Source organism: Anneissia japonica, unplaced genomic scaffold, assembly GCF_011630105.1.
Source record: "Anneissia japonica isolate Jap-2015-1 unplaced genomic scaffold, ASM1163010v1 scaffold287833_len2544123_cov190, whole genome shotgun sequence".
In the NCBI taxonomy this organism is placed as follows: domain Eukaryota; kingdom Metazoa; phylum Echinodermata; class Crinoidea; order Comatulida; family Comatulidae; genus Anneissia; species Anneissia japonica.
This window is the reverse complement of record NW_022757233.1, coordinates 1966530-1984949: the sequence shown is the minus strand read 5'-3', so window position 1 is coordinate 1984949 and position 18420 is coordinate 1966530. Positions and strand designations below refer to the sequence as shown.

Genomic DNA, 18420 nt, shown 5'->3' with positions numbered 1-18420 from the left:
GAGAGCACTGTTTTAGTAAGAAAATTCACTTAAAAAGTACACAATCATAAAATATAAGTATCAAAAACAAACAAAAAAATTTTGTAAAAATGTTGCCTTTGACCTATATTGGTGAATATCTCAATATGATTTCACCAACAATTTCACTTAAAAAGTACAGAATCATAAAATATAAGTATCAAGTTATTCAAAAAAATGTTGCTTTTGACCTATTTTGGTGAATATCTCAATATTATATTAATTTATTTATTCAAGACTCAACAGTGTATCTAAACACCAATAACAAAGTCGCCATAAAAATATACAATATCATTCATAAAAATATATAAGATTTAAAAAAAAAAATTTAAAAAAAAAAAAAAAAAAAGTATTAAAAAAAAAAAATTGTAATAATATATTAAAAACCGGTATTTATTATAAGATTGAAAATAGAAATATTACAATTAAAAATATCAATATTAGAAAACATTTGAACTAGATTATTATAAGAAAGTGTAACACGACAAAAAATACCATTAGTTCAAACATTAACACGAGAGTATGGAACTTTTAACAAATGATTGGTACGAAGCCTACGCACAGGAACATGAAAATAAAAATTCGACACAAGGTTACAATCAATTTCACCAACGATGCATCTCATTTCGTGGTGAGACCTCACATATGACATCATGCCCATATATGGTTATATGACATCATGTTCCTATATGGATATATTATGACATTATCATGTTAATATATGGGTATGATAAATCATCATGCCCATATATGGATATGATATGACATTCCCATATATGGTTATATGACATGCCCATATATGGTATCACGTTCATATATAGATATGATACATCATCATGCCCATATATGGATGTGATATAAGACCATTGTGCTCATATATGGACAAATCACACAAGCTTGTTTAGTGGGTAGAGCTCAATGTAAGGGAGTTTCAATATCTACTCCCTTGTAAAAATGATTTCCACTTCATCAGTTGTGATTTATTTTATGGAAATGCTGAAAAATAATGGTAATTATGCAATGTATTTTGTACCCCATACCCTACCCTCCACCTTCCTTGTTAGCAGAACATTGTGGAAAGGCCTGTATGACTCTGTTGCTTGTTTTGGCAGTGGTGTGCGTGTGTGCAGTATTAGAAGTGGTATTTTTTTTTTCTTCAGCTGTGTGTATATGCCCTTTTCACACTATCAAGTTTTATGACAAAAAAAAATATGGGCTTGATGATGCCAGTCATTTGATAGTGTGAATGGAACATTACGGAGAAAAAGTGTTCAATTGTGTTGAAGTTGTTTTAATGATTTTTATAATTGTTTTGTAGAAAAACTGATGACAAATTAATTTTAAAAAAAGGAAAATTAAAAAGACAACTCAATTTAATGTATTTATTTTAATATAGAAACATTACATTTGTAACATATTTTAACTTAAATATTCATATTTTGTTTCTTCTAAATTTTAGATAATTATACAAATATTTTTCCTCATATTTTGGATTATACCTTAAGTTAAATAATTATAAAATTATATACTACAATATAACTGAAATAAAATAAAAATCCTTTTCTTTCATACTCTGCTGTAAATATACAGTAGCAACACTGTTATGGCACCCATGGTCGGAATGAGAACCAGGTCAGCTTTCTACTGCCTCCAAACCGTTTCTTTAACGCCCTTTTTTAAACACAATTCGATCATATATTTTCAATATTTGTGTTGTCACATTTTGTTAACGTTTGGTATTTAGCAGTGTAACCATAACCAGATCTTTACATAATACTTTTATCTGCTTTATGTACTTTGAAAATATCTTCTGATATCATATGTTGTATATATGCATGAATTGTCACAATATTTAATGACTTAGGTTTTGTTTCTTAATTATTATATATAAAATGAATATTTCACTTAATATTGATATATTGTACTTATATATTTTAGTGTATAACTATCAGCATTTAATTACACTGCAACACCGACTTACATATTTTATTGCATGTCACACTATAATCAAATATTATTACATGAATCAAATCAAATCAAAACTAATATTAATGCTTTTATATTTATACACATTAGAAACTATTAATATTAAAAATATATAGCTATATTGAAAAATATGTAGTTGTTCACAACCCTCATAGATACATATATAATATATATATATATATATATATAATCATTGCACAATCATGGCATCTTGATTCCTGCATACATAAGTGCATTTACCAGAAAAAACACATTACACTGGTATTTTCATACTGGTAAATATCCCACTGAACATATCAGTAATGTAAATAAATTTCACCACCATAACATCGGTACATACTTACTGGTAAATACATAATATCACATTCATACTGATACATGCATTACCTTCACAATAGTAGTATATTCATTTTGGTGCATTCAAACCCTGTGGATTTATACATTCACAGATACATGCATACTAGCATATTCATACCAGTACCTTCATATATCGATACATCCATGCCAGTACATTCATGCCTGTAAATTTATATTGGTACATGTTTGTAATCATTTGTTCTTGTACAATCACACCTGTTATATACATATGATACACACTGATACATGATGCCAATAAATTTATACTAGTAAATTCATACTAATCACAACGGTGTATAGGTGTTGGTATTTTCATACTGGTACGTTTACAACATTGCATGCCTTCCAGTACATAAACACCAGCACAGTCACACCGGTATACGCATAGTTATATTCATACCAGTGTATAAACACATGTATGGTCATATTGGTACATCCATATGCGTATCTTCACAGCGGTATATTCACACCAGTTCTTTCATACCAGTTCTTTCATACTGGTACATTCATACCACCACATTCATATTGGTACATTTATAATACTTCATTCATACCGGTACATTCACATCGGTATATTCGTACCAGTACTTTCATACTGGTACATTCTTCACACCATTACATTCATATCACCACATTCATATTGGTACATTTATAATACTTCATTCATACTGGTACATTCACACTGGTATATTCATACCAGTACTTTCATACTGGTACATTCTTCACACCATTACATTCATATCACCACATTCATATTGGTACATTTATAATAGTACATTCATACCGGTACATTGACACTGGTGTACTCATATCAGCACTTTCGTACTGGTACATTCACACAATTACATTCATACCACCACTCATACAGGTACATTTATAATAGTACACTCAAGTGAAATCGCACCTGTATAGACCAATCACACCGCCACTTGTGTATGCATATCGGTATATTCATTCCGGTATGTGTAGGCACATTTATACATTTTATACCGTTACATACACTAACGCCAGTACAATCACATTGATGGTATATGCTTTTCGGTATATTCACATTGGAATATGCACACACATGTACTTGTAAATTAATACCCACCAGTTATATCACACAGGTATATGCATATTCATACCGATGTGCATATACCATATATGGTATGAACATGCTGATATGCTTATCGCTATATTCATGCTGGTATATGTACACGCATTTACATTAATTATTGGTACATTCACACCGGTACATACACACTAATGCAAGATAAATTCATGCTGCTGGTGCATACATACCGGTTAATTCATCCATGCATGCTCATTGCTATTCACAATACATGTCATGATATATATAATATCCACAAATGTATCACCAACTAATGGCCCTTCTGCAACAATTTCACTCAGGAGGATATAGCTATGTACACTGTACAGCTCATTACTGATTGAAATATTTATCACTACTGTGTGTGGTTGACAAATATAACTCAATTGCCACTACTACTTGAATTACTAACTGCATGTCCATAGTTGTTGATAATCAGATATGTTGTTGTGCTTCGGTATATGTTAACGATGAGCATTCTCTTTTATTTTTTTATCTCTCCTGCTATATTACTTCGCTACTGGACCATGTCTTAATAATGTGAGTGCATCTGGATGTATGTATATATAAATCTACTATATATCTGTCTCTTATACACATCTAGATGTGTATAAGAGACAGTAGTATAAGAATTAACATAACTATATTAAAGATAATGATAGATGATTACAAGTGTATAAAATTATTGATAGATTATAGCTACTTCAATTATTTCTGATTCTGCAAATTTTAACAAACCAAAATGTGTAGTTTTAGACAAAGATTTTCACATTTTGCTAGGCATTGATGCATTGAACTAGACAGAATTCTAATTTATAACTTCACATTTTTTAATTTTGTATGCAATCATATTTATAATTATTAATAATTCAAGATGGTTACCTTGTGTAGGTGCCTATATTAAAATATTTATAGAAATAAATTGTGTTATTTCAGATTCTTATATATTTCCATTATAGTAAGTAACTTAGTAGGAAATGTAAGCAATAATATAGTTCACAAAGTCCATACAAAATTTTAATGCATTTTTTTTTGTGACGTTTAACATTTCAAATATGTGAAAATATTGGTTAATGTAACCTTGAAAACAAAATACATTTATATAGATAACAGTTGACTACTAGAACAAAAATTGACACCAAATTGCATGGTATGTGCAGTGTATTACCATACGTCATAATGAATAATATTACACAGTTTGTTTAATATCATTAACGATGTAACAGTAGTAATTTTGTTGATAACACTGTAGAATTATATTGTGACATTTTGACCGTCTATTGTTTTAGTTCGAACAAGTTATGATTGTGATGGTTTATTGTAACTTTTTTCTTTGTAGATCATTTAGTGAGCGTGAACGACTGGAAGATGCGGTGAAGCCAAGGTCGTTACGGTTTACTTTTAGCATGAAAACGACAAGTTCTAAGGAACCAGAACAGATCATGATGGAGATACAACGAGTTCTAGAACATTTGAATATTGACTTTGAACAACGGGAGAAGTACCTAGTGTTCTGTGTCAATGGGGATGGTTCGAGTGAAAACCTCATCCAGTGGGAGATGGAAGTTTGTAAATTACCGCGACTGTCGCTCAACGGTGTACGTTTCAAGAGGATATCGGGGACATCCATTGCTTTCAAAAACATTGCATCAAAAATATCAAATGAACTGTGCTTGTAAAAGGTTTTGTCATTACCGGTGAATATGTGTGCACAGCTTAGGATAATAATTGCCAGGAATTCCCACTGGATTTATCTCGGTTGGAGTCGGCTTGAAATGTGATGGTAGGATATATAGCAAGATTCCTAAGCAGTATGTCGGAACTCCCTTGATTCGCAAGCCAAGGAACCCGATTCCAAACTAAAAGAGGAAAGGCCAGACAGAAGAATTTCAAGAAAACTGAATATAAAAAATTAATATATATATATTATATATACATCCTCCCACATTAAGTGAAAATGATCTTATATGTTACAATAATTTTTTTTGTATAATTTTTTTTTGTCTAATTATTTTGTTTGTCACCCTCTTTTCTGCATTTTAGCACTCATTAGACTTAATTAATTTTAGTTCTGTTTAACTATTTAAGAAAAAAAACAGAAATGTAAAAGCTTGGTAGGTCCATGGACAAGGCATGCTAACTATTTGCAATATGTAAATATATAACCAACATGGTTCGCACTCTACCTTGATATTGGAAAATCATTTATTAAAATGAAATAACATCGTTCAACAGAATTAAAATTAATGGTAAATTTTGAGGTTGTAGATGTTTAATCCTTATTGGAGATGAAGAGAGCCTTATTGGTGAAATTTTTTCCGTCTTGATCGCCTAAAAATATACCCAATTGTTGAGATATTTTTTACTGATGGACTTGGTTTTAAATTGGATATATTTGTTGAGGCTTTTTCTGTATAGTTAATCAAATATATTCCGAGTACAATGAACTTGAATGTGTTTGCAATGACTGATTTGCGCTCTTGGTGACGTGTGTTGTCCACGTTCGTATAAAGTAATCGTGCAGAGTTAATGCTGTATTTCATTTGCACGTTTTTTATGAAAATTTTATTGCAGCCATGATGATGATATTTTCAGGTGCCTCTCAACTTCTGCTAGATAGGATTAAGTTGGTTTTTGGTGGGGGAGGTTGCTTTTTTACTGTCTTGGTATACTGTGTTGTCATGGATACTGTTTTGTCCTGTGGTAACAAATATGGAAATATTCATATGAGTTGTGCAATTAATCTGAATCTACTATATATTTGAAACAAATTGTAATGATTGTCTTTTAAAAGTTGCCACTTCTCATCAATCCTGTTTAAAAAAAAACTTCAGAATCCCGCACCTGTTAAGATTCCTTGTGGCTACATGCACCCACTACTATTATCCATGTGTGACATACTCGCACTTCAAACATTTTTATTGCTGAAGTTTCTAAAAACCAACTGGAATAATAATGCTTCTCTGTATGAAACAATAATGTCATAATGTTTTTTCTTCTTGGTGTGGATCCTGTGCTTCTAATTCCCATTTTTTGCAGAATTACAAATACGTTTTAAAAGAAAGTAATGAATTTCAATATCAAATACTATATCTAGATGTGTTTATTTGATAAGAGAAAAAAAAAATCTTAAAAAGTATGGAGGATTCTATTTTAATAGTGTTGAGTTGCAAAAATATTCTCATGAAAAATTAAATAACATAAAAAGCATTAACAGATTCCAATATTATCAATTAATTGAAAAATGTCTGTATTCAGCTTAAAAATAAAATGAGGTTTAGAAATTAAATAAACAAGAGAAAAATATAATGTGATCAAAGTCAACCTGATCTGGTGTTTTTAGCCCAGTTCACAGAGGGCAGTATTTAGGTTGCCATTCTGAGAAAACAGTATAAATAAGCTAACTCAACATTTCATTTTAACTTTTAAGTAGCATGGCAAAGTAGAGTATGCAAATTACAGAAAGAGATGATACCCATACAGTAGCCTCCCCACCATACAAATCTTGCCAGCCATAAACTTTTGAAAAAACACTTATCTCCTTTAATTTTTCCAATATTTTTGAAAATTAGTTTAATAAGGTTAATGAGGGATATAAACAACTGTTAAAAAATAGCTTTTTATGTTTTTCATTTTCTGTGCAAAATTGAATCCTGATTTTGGTGAATTTTATGGTTGTAGCATTTGTTGAATGTATAAGTTGGTTTGTGGGAGATGACAGTGTGGAAAAGCAGGATTTGATAAATGCAATTTAGTAATACCACACCTTTGTTAAAATTCCTAATGATATAACTGCACAATCTTGATAATTACCCTTGTATTAATATTTTTTAATTAAGCAATATAAGTAATATAATAAACCAATGAATTAGACAATTCATTTTCCTTTTAAATTACCACAGTTTTTATATTTTATGTGGTTGCGCATTGCTATTTTTTTAGTATATTTTCCTGCTGTTAATTATATCACCGGCCGTTAGATATTTTCTTTGCTGATAAAATGGACCAAGTCGTGTTACATGGTAGATGTAGGCCTACAGTAAAAATAAAAATAAGTGTTTATTATAGTATGTACACATAGGGTGGTTTGCCACTACCTAAACAATATGCCCATGTTGCATATCAAAATACAACATACAACAGATTGTAGGCATTTTATCCGGTACTAGATAAAAAAAGAAAATTAATGTTCTGATTTTGACAAATCAAAGTTGATTTTAGGCCTTTATTTTGTTCAGTTTAATTAGAGAATTTTTTGAGGGAAGTTATACAAACTGTACATAAAGTCAGCTTTACTGAGAATTACTGCAAAAAATGTGTATATTTGCATAATAGTAATAATTGTACTGTGGAGAATATTGCATTTAGTCAACTAATTTTTTGTGTGTTAATTTTTTTTTTTTTTAAAGAACAATAAAATGTTGTCTGATGTCTCCCCACCCATTAATGATGTTGATATTATCGGTAGGTAATTACTTTGTGACATACATGGCCTGTATTGCGATAGTTAATAATCAGTGTGTGTAAGAAAGACCGTTGTTTTGTTAAAGCCATAAAGATTTTTTTTTTTCAGATCAGCCATGGTCATTTCATACATAGCACAGTTATAATTTTAGTTATTTATTTATCTTATAAATCTCTGCAAGAGTTTTTTTTTACTTATGGACTTTCATGCTTTCATTATATTTAAACAAATTTCAAATTTGTTACATAACAAATTTAAAATAGTTTCATTCGATTTTAAAATGTTAATTCCTGTTATATAATAGCATAAGGTTACTACAGATATTTTCTCCTCATAATACTTTGAAAATTTTGCAAATCTTGTTGGATGTGATTAAAATCCAACAAACGCCCTCTGGAGGACAAGACCATGGCTGATTTGGAAAATAAATTTCAGGCATTAGATTTGTTTGTTTTTTCATCGATCAAATGGGGAAACACAGATGATGTAATGTTCTGTTATGTACCAATGGACGGTTTTGATTACAATACAATATTAATACTCCGGTCTGTTATCAATCGCACTAAAGTGTCCAGATAGTGGGATTGATAATAGCCTACATACATAAACTCTATTATTAACATGGGTGATTATAATGTGATATTGAAACAGTGCGAGACAGTCGCGTGCAAGGAGAGAACTGCGGTTGCTTCCATACATTGTAATTTTGTGCTAGCTCTAGCACTCAGTTTTAGATGTACTAGTGTCCGAAGGATCAGATTAAAGAAGATAAAATTACATCATTTTCGTTGTTACTCTTTTGTCACTTCCGATCACGTACGGTAATATTTGAAGGAGTGCTCACAATCTGATAATGTATGTATAATGTGGCGCGTCTATGCCTATTGTAAAGATTGTGATATGTCCATCTTGATTGACAGTACTTGTTAAGTAAGCTGTTCCAAGGTAAAACAACGTAACTTATCAAAAATTTAATAGCAGTTGCGTTGTTTTGCCGTTGGGTCTTATTATTTAATGCCAGATGAGGATGGACCCCTGTCAGCGGGCTAAGAGTATTAATTTGCTGATCTGAATAGCATTATTTTTATTGCCAGTTTATAATACAGTATTGTGGTCTAAAAGCAAAATCTTTGGCTATCCTAAACAATAAAGGTATTTGTTTGTTCCTAGAGGTTCTGTGCATTTCCTGGGTTCAGACCCCACTGTCTGAATTGTTGGTCCACCTGTGGGCAAATTTCTGGCTCTACTGCCAATATAAATTAGCCCATATGCCAATAAGGGACTACTCCACTAAGCACTGGCCCTCGAATATTTTGTTGCTAAGAAGGTCCCACAAAATGGCAGCTTAAACATATGTAAATACGTGTGTTTGTGAGACAGGAAAGTGAATTTTTTTGGACGAGCTCGATTTAAGGCCTTGTTGTGGTTGGTCAGATGTTAAATTTGGTCGACACTCACAAAAAACATTATCCTAAAGGTCGGGCAGGGGGGGGGGGTGTGCTGGGAAACCTGTGAGAATCGAAAGGTTTGCTTTTCCTTGTCACGCTACCAAACTTTGGAATAATCTCCCAACTGAACTGAAGGACATTTCTGATCCATTATTTTCTACTGGACACTCGCTTTTGCCTAGTACTTCGAATTATTTTTTCCGAGTGTTGTGTCTGTTGTACTGTACGTGTTGTGTTTTGCTTTTGTTAGTTGTTTTGACAATACAGTTGTGGTGCTTGTGATTCTGAACTACGGTAGGAGATTTGGCGTGCGCTTTATAACCGCAAGAAAAGCCAGATTACTTGGTAATTGGTTTCTTCATTCAAAAATACTCCATGGCAGAGTACTGGAGGTGTGGTGGTAGATCTTTCAATAGGCCACGGACCTACGTGCCTCTGGGTTGTGGCGCCAATTGTGGAAGAGGAAAAAAAAAAGAACACTGAAAGAATCTACATACATGTATACCTGCTCATAAATGGTATTAAATAGTCTCAATATAGCCCATAAATTATTATGGGCCATAATGCAGAAACGCCAGCGCTCCTACCGAGACTGCACCATCCCTCTCATCGTGTTTCGTTATGGACCGAACTAAGTGGGGTTGAGGTAAGGGGTTGAGGTAAGGCGAAGTTTATTGCAGGTGAGTTCATAGTGTGTACACTGATATAAAGGAACATAAGACTAAAAGGAGAAAAAAATAGCGGCTTCATTAACAAGGTAGGCTATATTGTTATAATTTGTTTGATCAACTGTAGTTTACAAATTTAAAATAGACTACAAATAGAATAAGGGAAGGGATGCATATGGTGCACAACATTTTTTCGACTGACCATTAAAAGCTTGTAAATTTGTACGAGAAATGGGAATAATTTTCACTAATTTATAAAGCTATTCTTAATACGGTACATTTTGCCTTTTTCAAAAACAAAAAGAGTCAGGGTTCATGAAAGTAAAGTTTTGTCCAAGTCCGTCATAATTTGACCAGAATTTTTTAAATTTTTTTAAAAATTTTTTTTAAAAATTGTAATAGACCTATACCATTCTTTAATGTTGTATTTCGGTATTTTAGCAAAAGGCGCTCAATGAGAATCAATTGATCCTGATGTTTAAATTCTATATTTTAAGTAATTCGTATTTCCTCTCAATAGAGTTATGAATTCAACTCTATGCCAACTTCTCGCGTATGACGGGCAGCACCAAACTAAAAATAACTACTACTTATTTTTCCTATCCCAACTTATAGTTATTTACAAACAAATATATGAGGCCAAATAAAATAAATTGTTTGTTTGCCTTTCTTTTTAAAAAAAAATTATAAATAGGGGCAGGCAGAAAAATTGTTTTATTTATTTATTTATTTTATGATTATACTCATCAGATGGAATAAAAATAGCCCACAACTAACTTTAGACTAATTTGTAGGGCACCTGGCAAAAAATAAAGATAAATTCACTCACATTTTTTTTCCGCCCACCCCCCTCCCTTTTTTTTTCAGGGAGTTAGGGGCGGGTGGAGGAGGGCAAACAAGCAATTTTGTTTTGGTCTGATGTTATCCAAAGATAGTCTAATCCTCTTAAGTCATTCACTAACTCTTCCTATCTCCTTTTATAATTCTCTATTTCTTTATAGGTTAGTGCCACAATAAAATCTCAACAAATTCAAAATAAAGCTATACAAATTTTATTAAATCTCTCCAACTACTCATCTAGCTTCCTATCACTTAAAAAAGGCTAACACTACTCAGATAACTACAACTTGGCTTTAGCAACCTCACTTCATAATATCTTCCCCTTTACCTGGTTTAGTTTTTTTTTTCTTTCTTTCTCTTTTGGCTGGTCAAAAACTTGGTGTATTTCCTTTAATTTTTTCTGTATTTTAATTTTTTAAACTATGTTATTTTTTAATTATCATTTTTATATCATATTTTTTCTTTTTCCTGTGTGTTTAATTATTTTATAAGTAATTTATTTTACATATTAATATTTATTATATATTTTTAAAATTTTTTATATTTCCTGTTTTTAATTAATTTATAGTAATTTAATTTATTTTAAATATTTATATTTATTATATTTTATATCGTTAAAAACTTTTTCTCCTTTTATAATTGTTATAATTCCTTTTTTCATTTATTTTCTCACTAATTCTTAAAATGTTGTTGTTAATATATTTCTATACCCACGTTTCTTGTTTTATGTAGGCCTATTGAGTGTCCCTAAGCTGAGGCTGGATGGACCACCCTCACAAAATATTGAAATATAAATAAATCAATAAATGAATCTAGCGTGTACCGTAGGAAGGTGTATGTTCTTCGCGTATCTTGGAAGTACGTGCGCATCGTAAAAGCACATTGCAACTTCACATTGACAACCAAACAAACCAAACAGAGACTTGAAGCTCATAGTTGGTTATATACTTTCACTGCTCAAAATTTCACTGATTTAACAAGTCGGAATTGGATTTTAGTACAAACCAAGGGTAGCATTGGAAGAGGAACATGTCGAGATCAATCGCAAGGTAAATTGAAAACTATGTAAAGTTTTATAAGAACATTTTGGCAAGTGAGAGCGTTGCCAAGACTTCTTCGCAGTTGCTATGTTCCTATATCGAAAGTCATAGGTAAAATAGAAAACGGGAAGAAATAAATACACAAAAATTTGGCACCTTTTCCTTTAAAAGAATTAGACTTTTCATGTTTAAAACAATTGAAAATAAAAGCGGAAAGATAAACCGTTTCTTACGCCGAAGGGCCTAGACCTATATAAATTCTTAAAAATGTGCATTGGCCAAGGGAGGTCTACCTAGGGCCTAGGCTATTATTACTAGGCCTATAGTATATAAATCAGTAAAAATATTCTTTTGTTGACATTTATACTAATTTAAAAGCAAAAATCTGTGCATTGTATATAGGTCTTATCATTTATATTATATATGTCACGAGGTTTATAAAGAAACCTAATAAAATTAGTAAGAAAAATGACCATTCAGTTTATATGTACTTGAATGAAGAGGTCTTTCAGATTATTCAAACACAACCTTTATATTTTTTAACATCCTACTGTAATCTTTGAACTTTCGAGGACTCTATTATGGGATGTTCCCGCGGAGTCTCGCTCTCGTGGGGGTTCGTCGACTAGCCAAGCTTCGTCTTGTTGGAGGCTCACTCTTTGTATAGAATAAAACCGTTAACATCCAGCTTACTTGGTGTCTGGCTCATTCATTGAAGTCCGAACTCATCTAGTAACATCCATAGAGAGTTACACTGGTGCCGTGACCTGGCTTTATCTTCTTTTACCGGAGATAACCGAGCCGCATCATCATCAGCCAAGCTGCGTCTTGTTGGAGGCTCACTCTTTGTATAGAATAAAACCGTTAACATCCAGCTTACTTGGTGTCTGGCTCATTCATTCAAGTCCGAACTCATCTAGTAACATCCATAGAGAGTTACACTACCTTGATCTACCTCTCAAATCAAGTGGAGATGTAGCTTGATGATTATGATGCTTGTCTTTTAATCCCAGGGTCCCAGGTTCAATTCAATTGACGGCATAGGATTTTTTCTCAAGACTAAAAACATCTCCACTACCTACCCAGCTAACAATATTACGTTCTAAGAACGTTATAATAACGTTACAGTTTGGTGATAAAAACGTTATTTTGTAGAACCATATGTACGTACTTATAACCTAATGTCACAACCTCACGACGTTTGAACGTTATCACAACGTTGTGTGACGTTATTTTGTGACATAACAAACCACAACGTTCACAAACGTTATAAGAACGTTTTGTATTTATGAATCATCTTAATTTAATTAAGATAATAGTAATACTATTATTTCAATTTCGTTTATTTAAGAAGGTCATTTAATATCAGCCAATCCGGAAGGGTCATCCGCTACCATATATAGTTTCTTAAAAAATTGGTAAAATATATTATGATGATAACTTGAGCAGATGCTTGGTTGCTAGATTGAAAACCACCAACCTTACTTTAGGAGTCTAAACTCAGTTTATCCTTTCCTGTTTAAAATTTTCTCCTTATGAAACAAAATATTATTACGGAACCTTCGGCATAATGAGTTTGTTGTACATGGGGCCCATGCAGTCATCAATATGATCAATATGGCAACGGTAGCAGTTCGGCAAAAAAAAAAAAAGAAAGAGAAATAAAGAACAGAATGAACAAAAAAAAAACTAATAGTAAATATTAAGGCCTAACTGTAAATTAGATAAACAATACTAAAAGGTAAACGTAGTGTGTACTATTTGAACTGATCGATATGCAAAAGAAAGGGAAAAAAATAAAAAAACTAAATAAATAAAACGGTAAAAAGGTTAAACATGCAAAAACTAAAAAGCATAAGGATTTAGTCAGAGGGCTTATTTATGGTAATAATATGCATACTAAGCCTGAAGGTGGCGCTTTCTTACGGCAGCCATCTTGGATGGTACACATACACAACTCTGCATTGTTCCGCCATCTTGTCAGCACTCTAGTTGTTTAATAGCTCTATGATATATATTGAGATCTAAGATTGTTGAAGCTTCTGTCCATGTCCAAATTGTTAGTCCTATAAGTGAAGTAATTTGTATTGCATTTCAGTAGTGTTATAATATAATAATATAATATAATATAATATACTGTAATAAATCTGTCCCTACAACATTTACCTTAGAAGATCTTTGCTTCTCTAAACTGGTTCAATCAATCTCATGAGTCTTTTGGGGGCGTACTGTGGGAATGCGTATGTTCCTTATTCTACGCGCACAGCGCGGAAATTCGTGCACACGCGTCATAAATAAAGCACTTAGCAACTAGCCAAACCAAAGATAATAAATAGCTATTTAAGTTATTTGGCAAAACAAACCAAGAGAGACTTGATGCTCGTAGTTGGTTATAATTTCACCGCTCAAAAATTCACCGATTTTACCAGTCGGAATCGATTTTGATACAATTTTACTACACATTTAGTGTAGTATTCGAAGACGAACATGACGAGATCAAACGAAAGGTAAATTGAAAAGTATTTAAAATGTTATGTAAACTTAAATTTATGACAATATTCTAGGCCAACGTTGATACTGATTTTGGCAATGGCAGGTTAGATCGTTGCCGAGTAGACGCCAGCGCGGACGCTCTGGTCGCCAATCCAAAGTCATATTTTAAAAACAAAACAATGAAAATAGGCCTAAATGAAAATAGAACGGGAAAATTGGGCACTTACTACTACTACTAAGAAGTATTTTTAATGATAAAAACATCTTTCGTCTAAGGCTAGCCGACGGCGATATATATGTATTGTGTAGGTCAAAATTTTTATAATAATATTATTTTGGTCTAGGCCTAGTCTAATAATAATATAAATAAGTACACACTTTTAAAATGTATTTAAAAGTAGTCCTAGGCCTACAAATCCATATAATTCATACGTATTATGTAAACAAATACATAATTATTGATTTAATTACTCGTTTGAATTCCTTATTTAGGCCTTTAAAACTGTTTAAAATGTGCATTTCATGGATCTGGGTCCTGCGCACCATCATGATATTTATATAAAAAAGAAATTTAAAAACCAGAACAAAAACAAGCTTGACTACAATTAATAAATATAAAAAGAAATATTTATATATTTAAATGTAATAAAATATCAACCTCAATTTTTATGTATTTGAATGACTTTATTAGGTTATTTAAAAAAACCTTATTAAATAAATATGTATAAGTACAATTGTTATGTATTATATTTTTCATAAATGTAGTGAAAAGTCCAAAATTCATTTCTGATTAATTCATACAAGGTGCTGTATGATAGGGCCTACTCCCCTTAAATGACTGTAAAAAAAAATCTAATGGAAGCAACATCATATTCTATTATTAATGTTCTACTCCGAGGACAGTAGAATTACATTTTTGTCTAACCTGGTAGCGATCGATATGTCTTTATAAACACGCAATAACACATTTTGACGGTTACAGTGAAATTAGGGGCGTTTATTTGAGCATATGTATCCATATTATACAACAAAAATAGCCTCGAATAAATGCCTCTCTCGAATACCCTCAAAACCCCTTCTCAAATATGCTCCGGGCGTTTATTCGAATAAATATGGTACATTATTTATATGTATTAACTTTAGTTTCTAAGAAATTCCTATCAGGCTGTATGTAATGTGCAACTCAATCTTTTTCTTTTTAAATAATAATAATACTAACATAGCTTCTAAAGTATTTGTTTTACATTAACAGAGAAAAGAGAATAATGATATAAAAAAAATATATAAATAAATAAATTAAAAAGTATAGGCCTATATTAGGGTCTAATTGTAAATTGGATGAACAATCGTAAAACATAAAATTGTGTCCTTTGATATCTATTTGAACTGATCAATATTTACAAGAAAAAAAATCGATAAAAGATTAAAAAGGATAAGCATTTTCTTAATGAGTATGATGCAGATGCTTACGTATCTAGATAACGAAAATAAATAGGCCTACTTTATGAGACAAGAGTAAAAGCTAAGGAATTTGGATCCAATATTGATGAAACATCTATCAAGCTCAATAATCATTGGTAATGAAATTTGTTTGCCATCTACCGTTCTTTAGACCAAATGTGTGTGTGTGTGTGTGTGTTTTTTTTTTTTATAGATTTTTTTAAATCAATCCCATGAGCCTTTTCGTTGAATCTAACGCGTACTATGGATAGGCACGTTCTATATTCTACGCGTATAGCGCGGAAAATGCGTGCACGTCATAAAAACACTTAGCAACTAACAAACAAACCAAACTGAGACTTGATGCTCATAGGTTGTTATAATTTCACTGCTCACAAATTCACTGATTTTACCAATCGGAATCGTTTTTATTACAATTTCTACTACAAAACAAGTGTAGTATTTTAAGATGAACATGTCGAGATCAAAAGCAAGGTAAATTAAAAACGAATTATACTTTCATAAGAACATAAAAAGATGACAATATTCTAAGCCCAGATGGCTGCTGTTTTCGGCAAGTCAGACCGTTGTCAAGAGTCTTGCGCGGCTGTTGTGGCAGCCCACACCATGCCTCTTTCGAGTCTAAGGTCGAAAGAAAGTTTCCAAAAAGTCTCATAATATTGACACACAAAATTATCGTCAATAAATTAATCATTTCAGGCATGATTCATTTATTTAAGGACATTAATTTTATACGATCATCTTTGTTCATAAACAAGATATATTATGTAACCATTAATAATGTAAATTTCTATTTTTCCAATTCGATGGAAAGCCATATTATATAATAAATAAGTATATTAGTATGATTTGTGTTTCAGTTTATTTGTATTTAATAAGCACATTACAGAATTTTTATAATGTGTTATTACTTTAAACGGATTGTTGTGTAATATGTGAAATAAGCTCATTTCGTAATTTATATTGCCATTCATATTTTTTCAAAGAATAAAACCGATTTTTTTTTTGAACAATTACTATTATACTATTGCTATCATCATCATTATTATTATACAGTATTTAATTATTATTATTGTTGCTGTAGTTTTCATTATTGCTTTTATATATATTACTGTATATTGACAACATTTTTTCATTGAAACAGATCTGGACAAGATACAGAGTCGCAGCAACAACAACCAACCAGGCGACGATCATTTTTAAATCGTGTGTGGCAAGCAGTCATTCGTTTGCTATGCATTCGAGGAAACAACGAAACAACAAATGCTGCAGATAATAATCGAAAGACGGCAAAAGTCGATAAAATAGCTGAAAATAATAGAACTCAGCCCGATGTTACACCAACTCCCAACCAACTTGTAACTGGAAAGCAGACTACCTCTATTATATTATCAACTTGTTGTATAACTAAAGCATTTTCTTATAGCTTTGAAGAAAGTTTGGAACTGAAGAATGCTGATCAAAAAGTGAAGATTACTTCATCATCATCTATCGTAGCAACTTCTTCATCATCATCAGCAACTTCAATATCATTACAATCACCTCCAGCAACACCATTACTATCTTCTACATCATCCTCAACATCTTCATCATCATCATCATCATCATCATCATCATCATCATCATCATCATCATCATCATCATCATCATCATCATCATCATCACTTTCATCATCTACTTTAAATTCCCAATCGCCACTACCATCGTCGTCATTTTTTTCTAGCAGCTCCTCTAACTTTTCGAGACCCGCCCAAATCACTACCAGACTACCTGTTGGAAAACTGGATGCAACAGCACAACATCTTAACCTAATTCTTCCACCAATCAGGCTACTAGATTCATCAAGCTATAGGAGATAAAATAAAAAAAAAAATATATATATATATATATATATATATATATATATATATATATATATAAACTAAAACAAAAATATATAAAAAAAAAGTAAATAAGTAAATACAGTAAGTAAGTAAATAAGTAAATAAATAAGTAAAGAAATTAATAATTAAGTAAATAAGTAAATAAATAAGTCAACAAGTAAGTAAATTAGGCAAATAAGTATGTAAGTAGATAATAGGTAAATACAGTAATTAATTAAATAAATAGCTAAATAAATAGATGAATAGAATATAGATAAATATATAAATAGTAATTAAGTAAGTAATAACTAAATAAAGATAAAGTAAATAAGTAAGCGAATAAGTATATAATTAAGTAAATAAGTAAGTACATAAGCAAATAAGTAGATATGTAGATAAATAGGTAAATAGATAAAAAATTCATAAATAGATAAATGGATAGATGAATAAATAACGAATAAATAAATAAGTAAATAGATAAGTAGATAATTAGATAAATTAGTAAGTATGTCAGTAAATAAGTAAACTAATAAATAATTAATAAGTAAATATATAAATCAATAAATAATAAATAAATCAATAGTGAATAAATAAATAAAAAATAAATAGATAATTAAATAAATAGATAAATGTAAGTAAGTAGGTAGTAAGTAAGTAGGTAAGTAAGTATGTAAGTAAGTAAATAAGTA

The 18420-nt window shown here is 31.1% G+C and overlaps 1 protein-coding gene across 10 annotated transcripts in view; it reads left to right on the top strand.

Annotated features, from left to right (window-relative positions):
• LOC117124519 (MAP/microtubule affinity-regulating kinase 3-like) overlaps positions 1-8698 on the top strand; it is a 79682-nt gene extending 70984 nt beyond the window's left edge. For 7 of the 10 annotated variants that reach the window (XM_033270768.1, XM_033270764.1, XM_033270767.1 and 4 more), the window contains 2 exons: positions 1609-1650; positions 4803-8698. In XM_033270768.1, coding sequence (XP_033126659.1) covers positions 1609-1650; positions 4803-5133 — 373 coding nt within the window. In that variant the 3' untranslated portion in view covers positions 5134-8698. Of the gene's footprint in view, positions 1-1608; positions 1651-4793 lie in introns of all 10 variants that reach the window. The other 3 variants (XM_033270761.1, XM_033270765.1, XM_033270762.1) reach the window with 2 other exon arrangements.
• Positions 8699-18420: the final 9722 nt, after the last annotated feature.